The sequence below is a fragment of the Orycteropus afer genome, unplaced genomic scaffold (assembly GCF_000298275.1).
Source record: "Orycteropus afer afer isolate SDZICR_OR568_19922 unplaced genomic scaffold, OryAfe1.0 scaffold00150, whole genome shotgun sequence".
Classification (NCBI taxonomy): Eukaryota; Metazoa; Chordata; class Mammalia; order Tubulidentata; family Orycteropodidae; genus Orycteropus; species Orycteropus afer.
Window position 1 is genome coordinate 2,528,280 of NW_006921737.1, and position 19,436 is coordinate 2,547,715.

The 19,436-nt window shown below is 43.9% G+C and overlaps 1 protein-coding gene across 1 annotated transcript in view; it reads left to right on the forward strand.

The window, feature by feature from the left end:
- Positions 1-19,436, forward strand: part of NTRK3 (neurotrophic receptor tyrosine kinase 3) — a 587,560-nt gene that overhangs the window by 358,051 nt on the left and 210,073 nt on the right. Inside the window, exon 14 of the mRNA XM_042781682.1 lies at positions 7,648-7,836. Within this exon, the coding sequence (XP_042637616.1) occupies positions 7,648-7,836 (189 nt within the window). The remainder of the gene's footprint in view (positions 1-7,647; positions 7,837-19,436) is intronic.

The window sequence follows — 19,436 nt, forward strand, 5'->3', positions numbered from 1 at the left end:
GATTTGCAACACATATTTTGGGGGCACACAATTCAGTCCATAACAGTGACCACTACCCATTTCCCCAAAACAAAGATAGGACATTGGGGAAATGATTCCAAGATAGTCCATCCTGCAATCTGAAAAGCAGTGTGAGTATTTATGTCTTAACATCTTATGAAGAGGAACCAGTCCCTGGAGAAGAACATAATGCTTGGTAAAATAGAGGTCAGTGAAAAAGAGGAAGACACTCAACAGTGTGTGGTGGAGTGATGCCGTGGCTACAACAATGGACTCAAACATAGCAAAGATAGTGAGGATGGCACAGGACCGAGCAGTGTTTGATTCTGTCAAACGCAGAATCTCTATGAGTTGGAATCAACCCATCAGCACCTAACAACAAGGTCTTACTTGCGAGGCTTCTGCTTGTCTCTTCTTCATTGTGCCTGTCACACTCTTTCCCCTTTCCTTTTTGCACTATGAACTCTGACTAAAAGTGAGGTCACTGCTCTTTGCCTCAAGAAACATTTCCTTTGGATTCACCAGAGGCTTCTGCAGAGTGCACATGTACATGTAGGTGCACCTCCTAGTACCGTGGTGCCAGAGCTCACACTGAGCACAAAGACTGACAGAGTCAGTCCCTTGGGTTCTCATCAGAGATGTTTCTTTCTCTGGGAAGCCGAGTCCCAAATGGAAATCAACCACTTGTGAAAGTCAGGCACATTTCTCTTTCTCCTATTGAAGGAGCAGATAAAGGACTTGGGAAAGCCAGTTCGGACCATCCTTCTGGACAAGAAACTTGCTGGGGCCACCAAGCTGTCCCTAATTATACAGTTGCTCCAGTACAGCATGGTTGGAAGAGAATAAAACCCACCTCATGTCTGAGCAAAAAGAAATGCAAGCAATAATTTGGGAAGAGAAAAATGTCCTTTGACAGTCTGTCTCAAAAGCTTGAGCTTAACAAAAAGGCTGCAAGGATGTTTCTCGTGTTTTTTGTTTACTATTGCTACATGACAAAGTAATTGCATAATTGGGAGTGGATTAGTGACAGGGAGAGGCCGATAACAGGTATAAAATAGTCTCTGTGCGTGTGTGTTGCTGCCAGCTCAGGATACAGTAAGCTTGACTCATTCTCCGGACCCACCTTGGATTTTGGCAGCTTCCAGAAAATACAAGAGAGCTCCCCAGACAGCAGTGGGTTTCTTGTTTTTTTCTCCCCATTACTTGTCCATTCTTTGTTGTCTTAATAAATTCTCTGGGGTGGTTTTAAGGTGAAAAGCAATGTTTCTTCTTCCAGGGGGGTCCCAGGTCTGCGGGCTTTTCCTTGAGATGAGGTACCTGTGAAATGGCCAGAGTAGAAAGGGAAATTGGTTTTTAGAGTGAAATGCTGGTGCTTCTGCCAATGGTTCTCAATCTAGGGCAGTTCCATCACCTGTAAAGGGTGTTTGGAAATACGTGTGTGTGATGGTGGAGGCAGGGAAGACTGGCTTTTATTGCCCAGACTCAGGAATGTTGAGTATCCTGCTATATTTAGGATAATCCTTATAAAGAAGTCTTGCCTTGCCCCAATGTCTGTCACAGCCCACTGGAAGAACAGGTGCCTCAGGCGGGTGGGGCAGCTTCAGGGGTCTCCTCTTACATCCTTTGAGTTCACGTGTCTATGGACTCTTTATTGAGTTTTATTTTAAGAAATCTAGCATCTATGTGTTTTATGACTTCCATGACCTTTCTAAAGGAGCTCTGGTGGCACAGTGGTTAAGCACTTGGCTGCTAACCAAAAAATGTCAACAGGTCCAATCCACCTGCCTCTCTATGGGAGAAAAGACTTAGTGATCAATCTGCTCCCATAAAATTACATTCTAGGAAACTCTATGGGGCAGCTCTACTCTGTCATATAGGGTCACTATGAGTTGGAATCAACTTGACAGCATACATCAACAATCACAAGAGTGTGAAGGGTCTTCTGGGTGATACGAATGTTTAAGTACTCAACTACTAACCGAAACATTGGCCTAGGAAGAAAGAACCACCCAGAGCTCCTAGGAAGAAAGGCTTGGTGATATGCTTCCAAAAATTCACAGCCTTGAAAACCTTATACAGCACACTTCTGCTCTGCACCCATGAGGGTGTCATAAGTCTGAATCAACTCTAGTGCTTCTTTTTTTTTTTTTCCCCAAGAGTATGTTAGAGAAGAGGTGGGTAAGGGGGCCTTGGGAGATGGACAGTGGTCTGAAAGCACTGTGTTCTTTTCTGATGGGCTGTAGTTTACTAAGAGTATTAGTGGCACTGTGGAGAGGAGGAGATGATGGATTATCCCTAATCTCTCTGGGTGAGTCTAATGCTTTGACTCACTTGAGTCTTCCATTATCAAGGGTCAAGAGGAGCACTTGAAAGTCTCAGGGACATGTAATCAAAGGCAGCTGCTCACGAGGAGGATCATGTACCACAATTGATCAATGTCCCTTTGAACAAATCCTTTTCCCCACAGTCTGCACATTCAGGGAGGTAGTGCTAGGCTTTGATTATGAGCACAGGCTGTGAGGCCAGACAGCCTGGCTTCAATTCCGGTGTTACCACTTCTTTACTAGTAGTGTGTCCTTGGACAGGCCAGTGCTCTTTGCTCGAACACCTTCATCTTTAAAATGGAGAAAAGAATAGTACCAACCTCACAGAGAATTAATAAGATCACAGAAAGCTACTCATTAATAAAAATAATGATGATGATGATAATGATAACGATGATGATTTCTCCACCTGACTCCTAAACCCATTATAATTTGACTTTGCTTCCATCACACTAGGGAAACTTTTTTTGTTAAGGTTACCTCATTTTTCCTTCATCCTACTTGGCCTCCGTATGTGGTGCTCTTGAATTCCTAGAAATTCTCCTTTGACTTTTAAGATAATAATACCCTTTTTTGCTTCTCCTCCATTTTTCGGTCCATTTTTTCCTCATACTCCTTTTCCTTGCTCCCCTTCCATTGCCCACATTTTGAATGCTGGGCTTCTCCAGGGTTCTGACCCCCAGTTTTATTCTTTTATCTCTCTGCAGTTTTTCCTGGATGTCCCCATTCCTTCCCCTGGCTTGAGAGCCTGTGGCAGGACCCTTCTCCCCATGGCTCTTTATTTCAGCCCTTTCAGATCACAGAATACTGTAGAGAAGGTGAATACCATTATAGGTATCAGATTTTTGAGAAAAAATGGACCACTCTCTGTCCATTAAGGAGCTCTCATAGCACAGTTCCTATGCCATCTGACTGCTAACCAGAAGGTTGGTGGTTCAAATCCCTCAGCCATTCTGCAGAAGAAAGACTGGATAATCTATTTCCATAAAATTTACCTCCTCAGAAACCCAATGGGGGTCGTTTTGAGTTGAAATTGACTCAATGGCAGTGGGTTTTGTTTTCTTTGTCCATTAACTTTATGGGAGCAGATTCAAATGAAATCCCTTCATAAAAGGCTTTAAGTACCAATGGTAAATCTTCCGAGGATCTTGGCACTGTAACAACCTATATCCCATAATGACGAGAACAGAAGAGGTAGAGGGACTTTCTTTCTTTTCTTGTCTTGTCTTCTTCCAATCCGTGGTCTATGATTCTGATAAAACAAGCTAACCAAAAGGTCTTTAGTCCAAACCTGTCAGCAGTTCTGCAGGAGAAAGATGTGATGGTCTACTTCTTTAAAGATTTACTGTCTTAGAGACCCTATAAGGCAGTTCTATTCTATCCTATATGGTTGCTTTGAGTCAGCATCTACTTAATGGCAATGGGTTTGGAGGTGGTATATTACAGTTGCAGATAAGGGTGTGTGGGCTTTGGAGTGAGAAGACCTCAGATGAATCCTGCTTTTATCACTGTATCCTATAACCTCTTCCCTCCTACCTCCTTCCAGCAGGCTAGACTGCCTTTCTCACATAGTGGATCCCTGACTTCCTCTTTCCTAGTTTGCCATCGTGTTTTGCTAAAGTCTCTTCCCCTGGAATTTCCTAAGAAAGGGAACATATGAGGGAAAGTTTTACATGTCTGCAAAATATCTTTCTTTTTCCCTTAAAGAGTATTCATCATTTTCTTTTAAGTGTAGAATTCTATTATGAAAATTTGTCCATCAAAATTTTGAAGGAATTGCTCAGTATAATGACAATTCCTTTGAAATTTTGATGGATAAATTAATCAGAAAATCAATGGAATTCTCCATAACAACACTACTGTACTACACAAATGCTTAAGTTCCACAATAGTGTTATTATGTAGAATTGTGTTGTTTTTCTGATTAAATGTTCCTTTGTAAATGTGACTTACCCTCCCTCCTGGAAGCTCTTAGTATCTTCTCTTTATTCTTAAGAGTTCTGGCACTTAATAATTTCATGCCTTGATATGTGTGTGTGTGTGTGTGTGTGCACGTGTGTGTTTATTGTATTGGGAACTGGGTAGGTAATTTGGGAAACATTTTCCATAAATTTTTAATTCTTTTTCCCATCTTTTCTATTTATTCTCTCACTTTCCCTGGAGCTTCTTTTAATAAGTGTTGGATCTCTAAATTAAGTCTTTATTTTTTTTTATGCTTTCTTTTTTTATTTCTATTTACCACCTGTTTTCTTTTTGTTTGACTTTCTGGAAAATCTCCTTGAGTTTATCTTCTACTTTTCTTTTTACTTTCCAATTTTGATTTAATTCCCAGTGGCTCTTCTTATTTTCTAATTGTTCACATTGTAAGTGTCTTATTGTTTCATGGATGCAATGTGTTTGTTATCTCTCTGCGGGCATTAGTGATTTTTATAAAATCTTCCTCCTGCTTTCTGCCTGGCTTCTATTTCCTCACTCAGTACCAGTCACTGCCGTCAAGTTGGATCCCACTCATAGTGACCCCTCATTGGGTTTCCGTGGCGGTATCACTATGGAGGTAGATTTCCTCAAGGTGCCTAATTTTCTGTTGGTCTGTCACTCTCTCTTTTATGCTGAAAGCTTTGCTGAAGGGTCTGGTGAACCTTAATTGTTCCTTCAGATCTAGGGATTGAGTGCTGGAAAGCTGAAAAGATCCACCTTGTTTGCATGGGTGGTGCTTGTCACCTGGCAGGCATCCCTGGGGCATTTTCACAGCATGAACTTAACTGAAAAGTTCATAGGGAGCTCCCAAATGTCAATATGTGGATATTTTTTATCAAGATACTCAGTTTCTCCAGAGAAGCATTCTCTCTTGCCTTCTGCATGGTGGTGACATGAGGTAAGGCTGGGAAGTGATCCGGTAAGCAGGTAGTGCTTCACCCTAGTCCTCCCTTCCAAGCCTTTTGGGTTCAATCTCTAGTGGTATAAACCACTAGACTCCTGCAGGATGGCGCAAGACTGTGGCCTGGGTGCCCTGTTTTCAGCCGTGAGACTCCTGCCACCTTCTTGGGTATCCTGTCCCTTCAAAGACTGAACTGCCCCAGCACAACTGACTTCTCATAAATATGCCCTTGCCATCTGGATATGGAGTCCCTGGGTAGCACAAATGGTTAAGACCTTGACTACTAACCAAAATGTTGATGGCTCAAACCCATCCCAGGGTGCCTCAGAAGACAGACCTAGTGATCTCTTGCAGAAAGGTCACAACCATGAAAACCCTATGGAGCAGTTCTACTCTGCAACACATGGTATCATCATGAGTAGGGATCAACTTGACAGCAACTTGTTTTTGGCCATCCCAGTGGTTGTCACTTTCTCCACTCTTCAGTTAAGTTTCTTTCTCAAATTTTCTCTTTCCAAAATGTTTTTGAAATATCTTATTTACTATTGCCTTCTCTTCTTTCTCTTTGTGTGTAGATATGTCTTTAATTCTTTGTATTTTAGCCAATTTGAGGAGAGAAGGAAGGTAAAGAACAGTGCTCAGCTTTCCCTGTTTAACTGGAAGTCATTAAGAAGTTTTTCAAAATGTTTATATGTATTTTAAGGAACTGGCTCCCTTTTGGAAGGCAAGTGATGATTGCAAGTATTTGGGCAACCACTTACTGCTACTTTTCCACACGGTCTCCAAAGTCAGACATTTGTCATGGATGGAAAGAAATAAGCTTGTCTGTGCTGACTGAGTGGAATCCAGGGTCCTTAGTTTGCATTTACCGCTCTCCCATTTGGTTCTGCCTCATTGGTGATTCACCTTGCTCTTTGATGGGAAATATTCCCTCCATAAACTTGAGAAAGATGTAAGGATTTCTACAGTGGAATTATTGTTTAAGCCAAACAACCAAATCACAGCAGGCACTTTGTCTGGGGACCGTGTGTCTAGCAAAGCAGCCATTTAAAACCCCAGCTGTATGAACCTGCAAACAGTCACAGCGAATTCACTTTACCAGGAATTTTATTTGTGTGTCGGGGACAAATGCACCACCTGACAGGATCCCTGCCTGTGAAGACTGCAACACTAATTATCTTTGCCAACCTGGGTTTTGAAAAACTTTATTTACTGGGCTTCTTTGGACAAGAAAATGAGGGAGTTGAGGATGGTGAAGGCACAAATGAAGTTCTTTAAAGCCATTGGGGAAATAAGGATCTTTCAAGAATAGCAAAGCTAGCCTAGCTGTCCATGAGCTATTAGAGGTGCCTCCTAATTACAGTACTGTCTCCTGTGGAACCTGCTCAGGTTAGATCCAGGCTTAGATAGGGCTTATCTTCATGTGGCCAGGTGAGGGTTGATAACGAAGTCCAGGGAAAGCTGTATCATGCTCATCTGATGAGACACTGTAAATGCTCTCAGCCTTCATGGGCCTGATCAAAGGCTGTGTTGGTACATGAGGATCACATGGGAAGTTCTGACAATACCGATGCCCAGGTTACATTCCCCGAAGACCAGTGACATCAGAACCTCTGAGGGTGGGGCCCCAGCATCAGTAGTTTTTAAAGCTCCCCAGGGGAAGAGAGACAGAGGTGTGAACCACTGCTAGGGTGTATATTTGATTCTGTTGTTGCCACAGAAGTCAAGAAACTTATTTAAAATTTTTATTACTTTGACCTCATTTACATTTGGGGAAAAGTGAAAATAATTTATGTTATAGTCATTTGGATTCAAGAGCTCTTCTGGTAGCATAGTCCCTAAGGCATGTGACTGATAATCAGAAGGCTAGAGGTTCAAACCCACCAGCCACTCCTTGGCAGGAAGGTTGGGCACTCTACTTCCTTAGTGCTACTGCCTCGGAAACCCAAGGAGGGGTCGCTATGAGTCAGTTCTGACTCAATGGCAGTGAATTCATTTGGATTCAGTAGTTTATTTTTCAACTATTTCGATGGTGTGATAGGATGGGTTTTTCTCTCTCTCAAGAAAGAGAGAGTCCCTGAGTGGTGCAAACAATTAGGTATTTGGCTACTGATTGAATGGTTTGTGGTTTGAATCCACCAACCAGAGGTGCCTTGAAAGAAAGGCCTGGCAGTCTGCTTTCAAAAGGTCAGGAGAAAAACCCTAAGGCACACAATTACACTTTGCACATATATTTTTGCACACATATTTTCGCCACATATTGTAATCGACTTGAGGGCAGCTTTTTTTTTTCTTTGTGAATTCAGACTTCAGAGCATGTGGGAGACACTTTTCAAACAGATGTTGCTCCTGTGGAAAAGATGGTGGGCTTTAGGTCTGTGGGTTGGGATCTGAACTGGTCTGATGAGACTTCACCAGGTTCTTTGTCTATTGTGGTATGTGCAGGTCCTGTGGCTGTCATCAGTGGTGAGGAGGACTCTGCCAGCCCACTGCACCACATCAACCATGGCATCACTACTCCCTCATCGCTGGACGCTGGACCTGACACAGTGGTCATTGGCATGACTCGCATCCCGGTCATTGAGAACCCCCAGTACTTCCGTCAGGGACACAACTGCCACAAGCCAGACACATGTGAGTAGTGGAATATAATGTTGCCCCTTCTGGGGAGAGGAGACAATAGACCAGGTAGTTGGGGGGTTCTTGAATCTTCTGGGGTGACCTACCTCCTGTCAACTTCCCACTTTCTAACAGACCCTCATGTTTGTCTTAAAACTCGAAGACTAGTTTGCGTGAGGAGTCTCTATTGGGGAAGAATCAGCTGGGAAGGAAGGTCTACAGGCCTGAATCTGGTTCCCTCTTTTCTTCACCCAGAATCAGTGGAACTCTGAGTAGAGAGGGCTCAAGGCAGGGAGCAGCCTAGAGGCAAGAGGCCCATCTTCATATAGAGAGGTACTATCAACAAGGGAGGACACACAGACAAGGCTTGTGTTCTCTGTGGACCTGGCCTATGTAATCTGAACTTCTGCCCAAGCCTCCATGCTAGGGGAGGGGAATAAAAGGTGGTGAGTACTGTTTAAATGGAAACACCTCTCTAGCTGTCCCTCCAGTGCCCTGAAGCACGCACTTTCTGAGAATCAAATCCCAGCCCAAGCACTAGGAACCCTCACCTCTCACTGCAGACGTCACCCTTCAGCTCAGAGCTCAGGGCACCTTTTTCCTCCTCATTTCTCATTTTCTGTGGGTTCTGTCCCCTCTCTGACTTTCTAGCTGAGCTCTGCTCAATCTTTTCTCAGCCCTTGGACCCTCAGTGGCTTAGCCCTCTATCTAGCAGATGTTCTTCTAGCCATGTCTTTAGGTTCAATGTAGGCTCAGCAATGCCAGTGTATACCTCTTCCCCACTTACTACTCCTGCTCCCAAGAAATCCTCAGTTGCTTCATAGATGCTTTTGGAGAGAAAGGGTACTAGTGAGTCCCTTAGAGCTGGAAGGACAGCAACAATTGGCTGGCTAGTCTAAGATCTCATCTACAGGCAGGAGTGAACACCAAGGTTCTGGAGGCTGAAGAGTCCCCATCTTTGACCCAGGTGTCCCATTAGGAGGTTCTGTTCATCTCTCATTTGGTCTCTGGCAGGGCTAGGAAAAGTGCATTCTGGTCTTGCTTCTCTCCTGGGATGAGCTCTCTGTAGTTGGGCTGTACTCCTTGTAGCTCACAGAACTGCTCTCCTCCCACTGGCTCACCTCACAATCGAGTGGGCATTTGGCTGCTGCCTCCAGTGGCCTTTACTTTCATTTTTGTGTTTTAGTTTTTGCTACACTAGGAGGGACTGGACTTAGGTCAGACTAATGTCACCAGTTGCTTCCCAAACTTATGTGTACTCCAGAATCTGTGTCAGTATCAATTCGAGAAAGGATCCCTGACTCTAGACCAGGGCTAGGAAAGGAGGGAAAGTACCTATGTGTTCAGATGAACAGTGGGAAACAGTGTAAAGAATGGGTCTGTGCTGCTACAACTTGTGCCTAAGATCAGGTCCATTTCTGGCCTGAGCCAGATATGTTATTATTGTTAGATGTCATTAAGTCAGTTCTGACTTACAACAATCCTATGTACAACAGAATGAAACACTGCCTCGTCCTGTGCCATCCCCATAATCATTCCTGTGCTTGAGCCCATGATTGTAGCCTCTGCCTCAATCCATCTCAGTGAGGGTCTTCCACGTTTTTGCTGACTTCTGTTTTACCAAGTATGATATCCCTTTCCAGGTATAGTTGGGAGAAAAGCCCTACTATGGTGATAGTGTGCTTGTAAGCTTTGGTCTAGAGTTTATGTTGCTGGTTTTTCTAAGGAGCTGTTGGTATTTGGACACAGAGAGATTTGTGCATTACTATGTTGAATATATTCCCTTTCATGAAAGCCCTGGGATCCTGGTACAGAATTAATTTCAGAGTTATATCTATGCTAGTGTGAGCTCCTGACACCAAGTTATTGACACAGTTGTCAAATGGGAAGGATTCAGTATATAATTCCTTACCCTTGAGTCGATTTGGACACATACAAACCCTATAGGACAGAGTAGAACTGCCCCATAGGGTTTCTAAGGCTCTAAGCTTTATGGAAGCAGATTATCACACCTTTCTCCCATGGAGCTGCTGGTGAGTTCAAACCACTGACCTTTCAATTAGCAGCTGAGCTGTATATAGGAAGGAGATTTCCTTGGGCCATGACAGTAAGTGGCCCTTCAGAATGGAGGTGTGGATCTGAGTGAGTTTCTTTTGCTGTAGGGACAATCAGGGACACATACCAAAGAGCTATGGCACTATATTTTTGGTTTTATGATACAAAATGGTCCTTCTAAGATTCTAGGCAGTTATTCTGTGCAAAACAGAGGGCTCAATGAAGATTGTGGGGAAGAAGCTTTATTGATGAGAATATTGAAGGAGCAGGAACAACTGTGCCTTATTACAGGATTCATGAGATGACTCCAGATTGTCATCATCCTCTGATACTAGAAAAAGGTTAACTTTCAGGGAAGTGGTGCATTTGGTCTTATCACTAGACAGTGGATGGCTCCTAACTGTTTTCAGAAAATATGTGTGGCACTACAAACAATGGGCTGGAGTCTTATAACCAGATTTAGGTAAACTTCCCTCTGCTAATCCGTGGCTGACTCACACCTATGTGGAGCAGTAGCACCAACCACTAAGCAGAGATTTACTGCCAAGAGGGCAGCAAGGGCTCTGATAAGAAAGGCTTGATCAGCCTGGGGAACTGCCTCCAAGATGTATGCCGGGTGATGAGACACTGTCATAAACAATTACAACCACATGCATCTTGGCAGATAAATACACAGACAACATTAATGGTGCTGCCAACAAGACCGGAGTCACTACTTTGGGAGGATTAAGAGGAGAAATCTTCATCTAGTGGATTGCCCAGGGGTTCTCCCTGTTGATTCCCTTCTTATCTCATTTTAACATGTGTGATGTGAGAAGACATTGCAGGAACACAGTGCTACCTGAAGTCAGACATCATTTCCCCACCTCTTTCCTGAAGCCCCGTAGTGATGGGTTTATCACAAAAGTGCCTTCCTTTCTTTACACATGTGTTTATCATAAACGGTGAGACTTTCTGACTGGAATGATTAGGATGCCGCTCCTCTCCTTGCCTCTCACTTTCTATCTGTCTTCAATCTGGCCCATGACATTTTTCATCATGTGTCAGGGCTGCTAGGATATTTCGAGATCACCCAGTACAATCTCTTATCAGATGCTGCCCTCCCCTCCCTGACATTCCCAACAAATGCTCTGCACTTGGGATTGTCTGCATTTGTAATGTATTCAGTTTTCCAGGGCTTCTAGAAAGATGCTCTTACTTGGCAATGGATATGGAATTGAAGACCTAACAAGGCCCCCCTCAGTATTTGTTTAGGAGGCCCCTGGTTCTCAAAGCATCAGGAAATGGGTATAGTCATCCCTGTCACAATCTGAGGGTCCTTTACTTTGGTCCAGGTCCTACAAAATCAAGGGGCCAGTTCAGATGGGTCACTGGGGGAGAAATTAACAAGTATTTGTAGCAATGTGGGGAACTCAGTTATCTTTGTCACCTGTGTGGAAGTACAGCATTTCAATAAAGTTGTTCTGGTGCTGTTGTCTTAGGAATCACTTTTTGCTTTCTCACGAGGCCCACTGGAATGCCCCTCTGCTCTCTTGAATGTTCTGGGATTCTCTGTTCATCCCCTTTTCCAAAACCCATACACAGACAACAACTTCACTCTTGGTTGAGAAGATGGAAGCCATCTGGAGGAAGTAACCTTTCCCTTCCTCCCTCCCCAGGTCAAGGTTATCAGCCTTTGTTTATAAGTCATCTCTGTCTCACAGCAATTGGTGTTCCCACCTTCCCAGATTGACCCCTCTTATCCTTTCCAGTCCCTCTGCTCAAGGGCCTGAAAACAGGACAATGTCCCTTTTCCTGCTCAGCTGGTCCTTCCCTCTTAGCTCTCCCTCAAGATATTGCTATTCCCTCCTTCTGCTCATCACAGAACCTCTCAACATTGCCTGTTCTGCAGCTCTGTTTGCATCTCCATTTCTCCAGGAATCCTTGAGTTTTCCATCCTTGATCTCTTCACAGAACTTGACCTTGCTTCCTTGAGTCTTCTTTCTTCATTAACGTCTGAGTCACTTGCTCTGTGCCTATTTTCCCCCTTTCATCTATTCTATGAATATTTATTGGGGGCTTGTGCCAGGCCTTCTGTTTTGCTCTGGAAACAATGAGGGACAAGAAACACACCCTTCCCCTCCCAGGTGTGCTGCTAGTGGTCCCTACGATGCAAGACTGTGCTCTTTACTCCCTTGGGACAATTCACGGAGCTTTGTTCTTCCAACTCTTACCTTTCTGCTGATGCCCCATCAGTCTTTACCCCTAGTCTCTTCTTTCCTGATCTTCAATCTCATACTTTCAACTGGTACTTTAGTACAATTCCTGTTTTAAATGCCTGTCTCCCCTCTGTGCATGCTTCCCATGTTCTTTTCTTTCCTTCTACACCATATTCTTCTTTTAATGCCTGGTTCCTTTCATTTTGTGAATTCTTCCCAGGTCCAGGCTACCCCAAGGTGACCTTCCCCTACTTGGAACTCATGGTTTTATAGTAAATGCCATTTCCTGGGCTTGAGTGAGTTTGAGTCAAATTCTAGGTCATCCTGTCACTTCTCAAATATGTGTACCCAGTTTCCCAAATTTGACTTTGAGTTTATTCCAAGAAATAGCTTTGATATGTCATAAATCTTTATCTTCTGTAGAAAACACACCATGGTTAAGAAGATGCTAGCTAACTGTGTGTTGGACAATGCCTGAATGAAGGTAGCCTCACTCCTTGGACAGCCCAGACTCTCAAGGGATGTTGTAGAGAGAGGCAAAGTTGTTGATCTTCCTGGACCATCTCCTATGGACTAAGCATTGTGCTGATGCTTTAACCAGATCTCTGAGGGAAGTGTTACTATCCTCATTTTATAGATAAACAGAGGCTCAGTGAGCTTAAGTATCTTATTCCAGATCATACAGCTATTGAGAAGGGCTGAGATTAAACCCAGATCTGCTGAGTGCAGGATCCATTCTTTCACTATCAGTCACATTGACTAGACAACTACTTACCCTATACCCTTGTATTTAGGGAAGCAGACTTCTGATGAATGAAGATAGTTTTGGTGTTTTGTGATGGCTGGCATTTCTCCCTATTTCCAGATAAGGACAGCCCCATGTATTGGCTTTTGGGGTTGTGATTCCCAGAATACCCTTGGCCAAAGGTTCTTGTAGTCATGAGGCTAGGTCAACCTTGGTCTGGCTGTTGGCACTGTCACCATATCAGAATTCTCCATGCCATCAACTTACCAAGGGACCATGGTTTTCTTCAGATAAAGTGATACCTGGTCCTGGGGTCAAGTCAGCTTCTTTTTATCTCTAGTTAGACTGGACTTCCCTGATAAGTTCCTGCTCAGGAATCTTCTGGCACTTGTAGTTACAGACCCCCTTCTTTGTGTACTTTCTGGAGTATGTGTGTGTGTGTGTGTATGCGTGTATGCACATGCACATGCGCACCTGTACATGTGTGTGCACATGTGTGCCTTGATAAGCTTTTCTCTCTTCACCTGATGATTGTATCTTTCATGCAGACTAATAATAAGCATATTTCCCTTCTACCTTATCATTGGCCAGAGGCCAATAGCCTTGTTCGGTACCCAACTGGTCCCTTTAATCACTGATCAGTGTGTCCATGCTTTCACAGCATCTCAGAAACAAGCCATGAGAGTAATTCTCCACAGAATGCCCCCATTTGCCCTCAGGCATTTGAACACTTGTTCTTTGTTTTCCCTGAAGTCTTGCTAATGCCTTCTCTTCCCCCCTGTATCACTTGCAAACTGGCTTTGGGCTGTCAGGTCTCCTATGCTGATTCTGCTTTTCCACGTGTGTGTCTACAGTTTGGAACTAAAAGTGTGATCTCTTCTGGCATCACCCCTCATGCTTTCTCCTTGGATCTGTCACTATTCATCCTGTCCCACCTGACTTGACAGCTGTATTCTGATGTCTTAGTTATCCAGTGCTGCTATAACAGAAATACCACAAGTGGATGGCTTTAACAAACAAAAATTTATTTTCTCACAGTTTAGGAGACTGGAAGTCTGAATTTAGGGCACTAGCTCTAGGTAAAGGTTTTCTTTCTCAGTCTGCTCTGGGGGAAGGTCCTTATTTCTTCAGTTTTTGTTTCCTCATTCCTTGGAGATCTCCATGTGGATTGGCATCTATCTTCCCCCATCTCTGCTTCCTTAATCTGCTCCTTTTATATCTTGTAAGAGATTGACTTGAGACACCCCCCCCCCAATCCTGCTTCCTTAATGTAACAAAGATAACCCATTCTCAAACAGGATTATAACCATAGGCATAGAGGTTAGGATTTATAACACATATTTTTTGGGGGACACAATTCAATTCATAATGCCTGGAGTCTTCTTCACAGCTCCTTACTCTCATCATGCTATTGAAACTTCATCTTTGTTTCATTTATGGTGTCCTCCAACTCCCTTTTCTCCTTCATTCTTTCAATCAGTCAACACATATCCATTGAGAACAGTTAGCTGGAAGGCATTCTTGTAGCAGGCCCTAGGGATAAAATGAGGACCTCATCCCTCCTTATACCTCTTAGGCTACAGCACATCCCCATTGTATCATCCTACAAGGCAAAGGCTTTCCACTGAAGTAACCAAATCTGGAACTGCTAAGTCTGCGGACTATGTCCCTTTAGCCAGGAGGTGAGTGAGCAGCTTGTTTTCTCCTCCTTTTCTGGGCCAATTATCCATGGAGCTGGCTTTTTCTGGAACAGAAACTGCCAAAGCCAGTTTCCCAGCTGCAGTGGGGCACACAGAGCCTGTGAGCATAATGCAGTATTAATAGTGCATCATCATGATACAGGTTTCTGTCACCTTATATACTAACAAACATTGCTTAGTGCAGGGTAATGATGGGTGTTTATTCCCAAGCACTTAGTTCAACATAATGGACTTGCAGATGAAATATGGAAAACGGGCTCCTTTGTCTGGGAGGATGGGGTCCTTCCTGGAATGGGCAGCAGCTGTTGCAGCAGAATGAGCCTTTCTTGGTTTTTCTCTAGCAGAAGTCTCTGAATTGCGTGATTGAAGAAATGGGATCTGGTTTCAAGCCTGGGCTGGAAGTTCCTCCTCTAGGAGTGCAGCTGAGAAGAGGAAGCTGGCATACTAGGGCTACCGTTCACTCTCTGGTTGATTTAGGAGGCTGGCTTGGCCAGATCACACATGGAGAGAAATAGGACCAATGTGGGAGTGGAAGATTCTGAAGTATCTCCTCCTTTATTCAGTTGGTTGGATCTTGACATTCTTCCTTAGGGGTAATACAAAAAGGTCAGGAGGGTGGTGTCATCTAACCCCCACTAACTTCACAAGGGGGAGAGAGAATCACCAACATCAGCAGCCCAAAGCTGATTCCTGTGAAGCAGTGGTCAGACATGCCACCACCCTCCAACCTTTCTGCCAATTCTGACACCACCTGTCCCTACTATGGCACTCTCTACCTCTCTGTTGGGTTTGATAATTCATTTGGAGCGACAACACAGAACTCACAGACAATACTTATGATTATGGCATTTATCAGGAAAGTTATTAACAGGTTACAATTCAGGATCAGAAACAACCCAGAATGCAGTCCTTCAATCAGGATGGCTTCTTCTCAGCCATGCTATAGGCATACTTCTCCCTGGCCTTGGTCTCTGCTCTGGTCAGGCAAATGTTATGAAGTTCTTTTAACTCTGCAAATAGGTGCCCAGGGAGGCACCCCACTCCACCAGCAGACTTCCTGCCTGAAGGCACTCACCTTTCTTGCTCCAGGGGCTAGGAAGTGTGTGGTTCTGTCTCATGCCAGTCTCTTGGTTCTGTTGGTTCTGCTGCCTCTGCTGCCACTGTCTCTCTGCCATCTCAGTGCAGAGATGTCAGGTCCAAGGATGTGCTCCACTCTTCTTTCTTGATGGTAGTGAGGTTCCTCCTTTCTGCCTCTGAGATGGCTCATTTTAAGCCTAGCAGAATGACAAAACTGACCAATCCCCATGATAGGGTTCCATGCACCTTATTTGCATGATTTCACCCCCACAAGGGTGGCATGTACCTTATTTATATTATTAGCAAGCTAGCCAGTCTCCTTGGTGAGCCACAAGTACCTCACATTGGCATAGTCTTACCCAGTCATCTGGTGGGAATCACAGAGACCATGGCCATATTGAGTAATTCACTTCACCATAGGTCAAATCTTGGTTGAAGGTCACTGTGACACTTAGCCTCAGGTAAGTCACCATTGGGTACCTCTAGGCCCTGCTTGCCATGTAGTATTCCATAGAAGATTTTGAATGAACATCAATTAGAAGTGTTCCCCTCTGATTTTTCTTCAGTCCTATTTTTGGATCTGATTAGATTAAGTAGCAGACCCCTGAGAATTCTGTGATGCTAGGTTTGGTAAGCCCAAAGTCTCTGAAGGGAAAGATTTCTCTGAACACATTGTTAGTTTCCAGTTTCTTCCTAGAAAGAGCCAGATAATGTCAAAGGAGTAAGCTCTGGTCCCACATGTGTGAGCTGTAATATATTCACAAGCTTGTCCTAAGGATCTCTGCACCTAGGAGTGATTCCCCAGCCAGGTGCTGACTACAAGTCCCCCAGACCATGGCACAATCCAAACATGACACTTTACCATTTTTTCCTTATCCCAGGAAGGAAAAAAAAAAAAAAAAAAAAATCAAATGATGCCATTACCCCTAAATTATCTGAAAACACTAGACCTTACTGAGTATGTACTTTGGAGCTGTGACCAACTTGTCCCAAGGGCCAGACTGATGTCCCTTCCCGTGGGCCAAGACAACCTGCCTTGCTGTTGATTATTATGACTTCATTTGATCCAGGTTTCACTGCAGTGGTCACATACTCAAAGTCAGGAACTTGGTGCAGTCATACTAATTAAATAATTAGGTGTAATTATTCTCACTGTAAATACTTGGTAATTGGCTAGAAAAAGTACTTGGAGGATAAGCATGTGCTTTAGGATAGAGGTAGTGAAGAATGACAAGACCTCCCAGCCAGCCTGGAGTAATATCATTTCACAGGAGAATGCCAGCCCAAAGGAAATTATACCCAAGAAGGAAGTGACTAATACATGGAGTGGGGTCAGGGGAGCTCTGGTGGTGTAGTGCCTAAGGCATTTGACTTCTAACCAGAAGACTGGTGGTTCAAACCCACCAGCCACTCCTTGAAAGGAAGACTGGGCAATCTACTTCTGTAGAGTTACTGCCTTGGAAACCCAAGGAGAGGTCGCTATGATTTGGAATCAACTCGATGGCAATGAGTTTTTTTTGGGTGGTGGCGGGTGAGGTAGGGAGGGATCCTTCAGTTCCTGCCCAAAGCCCTAGAAGCAGAAGGACTATTCATCTTCCTGGAATGTTTTTGCCTCAGTCATGTCTTTAGAAAATCAGGGATTAACTCCCCTCCAAAGAGCCTGTGTTTGAAATTTCCCAGAGATAAATTTACTCTTTTCTCCTTCAACTGGATTTCTATCTGTACTGAGGTCTTTAAGGGTAATAGAAGAAAAGTCCTGATGATCTTCTTTCATTAAGATTACCAAAACCAAATCCATTACCAAGAAGTTGATTCTAACTCATAGCAACCCTAAAGGACAGAATATAACTGTCCCACAGAATTTCCAAGGCTGTAATCTTTACAGAAGCAGTCTGTCTCATCTTTCTCCTGCTGAGTGGCTGGCAGGTTCAGGGTGGTGACTTTTTGGTTAGCAGACAAGTGCTTTAACCACTGCAACACCAGGACTCCTTATTTGTTAAGATTGCAGCCAAGAAAGCCCTATGGGGCAGTTCTACTCAGTAACACATGGGATCACTATTACTGGAATCCACTGATCGGCAGCTAAGAACAACAATGGGGCAAGGTGATGAATCTAAAGCAAAAATGAGTGCAGGGGTCAGTCAGATAGGAATCAAAAGATGGATTTTATTGCTGGACTGAAGGAGCTTATTTGGACTTGAGGCCAAAATGGGCTTTGGTATTGTTGTAAAAATATATATAACACAACGTTTGCCAATTCAACATTTTTCATGTGTACAACTTGGTGATATCAATTACATTAATCATGTTATATCACCATCATCATCAATAATTGCAAAACGGGCTGCTTAATGGCATTCCCAAGTCTTGAACTTGGGACATACAGATAGAAGTTGGCTTGGAAGAGTCCTTCCAGTGCATGGAAGGTCATAATCTGCCTCACCTTTAGCAATACAGAGAGCTCAGGAGCCCAGCAGGAAGACTGCATATGCAGGGCATGTCTTCCTTTGATGCATTAATCCTACCCAGAAGAGAAGCGTGGACACTAGATGACAGACTTTGCTCAACTTCCTATCAGATAAATCACTTCACTTCTCACAGGGAGGAGCTAGGAACAGGTTGAGGGAAAGGCTGGAAATTATTTCTAGAGTCCCCAAGTAGAAAGAAATTCCTATTTTATAGGCAGAAGTTAAAAGGCAAGAAAAGAGCAAAAAATAGTCCCTACCCCCAACACATCCATCCTTAAGGACAGTGGGGGCACTTAATATTAGTGGTGGCTTCTATTAGTAGTCACTTTCCAGAAGCCCTTTTACCAGGAGAAAATGGTTATTATCCCCATTTGCTATGAAGGAGCCCAGGAGTCCTACTCCTGATGGGCAACCTGCCAGAGGCAGGGAGGTTCTCATTCCCATTGTGCTATATTCTTAATAGCCAGGAACTGAAAACCAAACCTTTACCTGTTCCTTAGCCAAGTAGTCAAGTATCACACTGCCCTTACATTTCCCCAGCTGCCTTTAATGTAGTGTTTTCCAAATTGTGGTCTGAGGGATGTTAATAGGCGTTTTGCAAAAAAAGAAAAAAAAAAAAAGCTCCATAGCCAGATAAGTTTGGGAACACTTGAATTTAGTAAGTCTCTAAATCTGGAATTCTGGGAGCCTTTAATGCCAGAGGACATTATGACTTTCCAAGTGGGCATGGATGCCTGCAGCATTTCTAAAATGTCTTGGGCTGCTGAACCTGTGTTTTGAGGTCAACTTGTTAGCACTTCTATGGACACAGATGTTCAATGGGTCACCTTCTGGGCTGATCTGGGGATTAGGCTTCTGCTTGTGTCTCCTCAGCAGATGTGGTGACTCACTCTGGCAGAGGGCCCAGATGGGCCTGAACCTGACTGGCACGTGCATTGCCACATTGCTTCCTGAGACTATGGGAGGGACAGAATGTGGCTGTATTCCATGGCAGTGCCCAGAGTTGAGGTGGTGGCATTTTTCAGGATTTCTGGCAGAGCTCTAGGTCCCCTTTATCCAAATGGGACAGGGGTCTTTGGCTGTTGTTCTCTGCCTGGAAGTTCTTGCAGGTGCTTCTGACACTTCCAAAAGCTCCAGATCTGGAGAGGCTGGTCATGGCCAAATTTCCACTGCATTCTTAGTTTCCAGGCTGATCTGCCACTGAGGAATGGAATCTCAGGGAACTGTTCTTCTTTCTTTCTTTTTTTTATTGTGATTTGGGTGAAGGTTTACAGAACAAATTTACTTTCCACACAGTGGTTCACATATACTTTGTCTCATGACATTGACCACAGTTTACCACAATGCAACAGCTCCCCTCCCACTTCCTCCC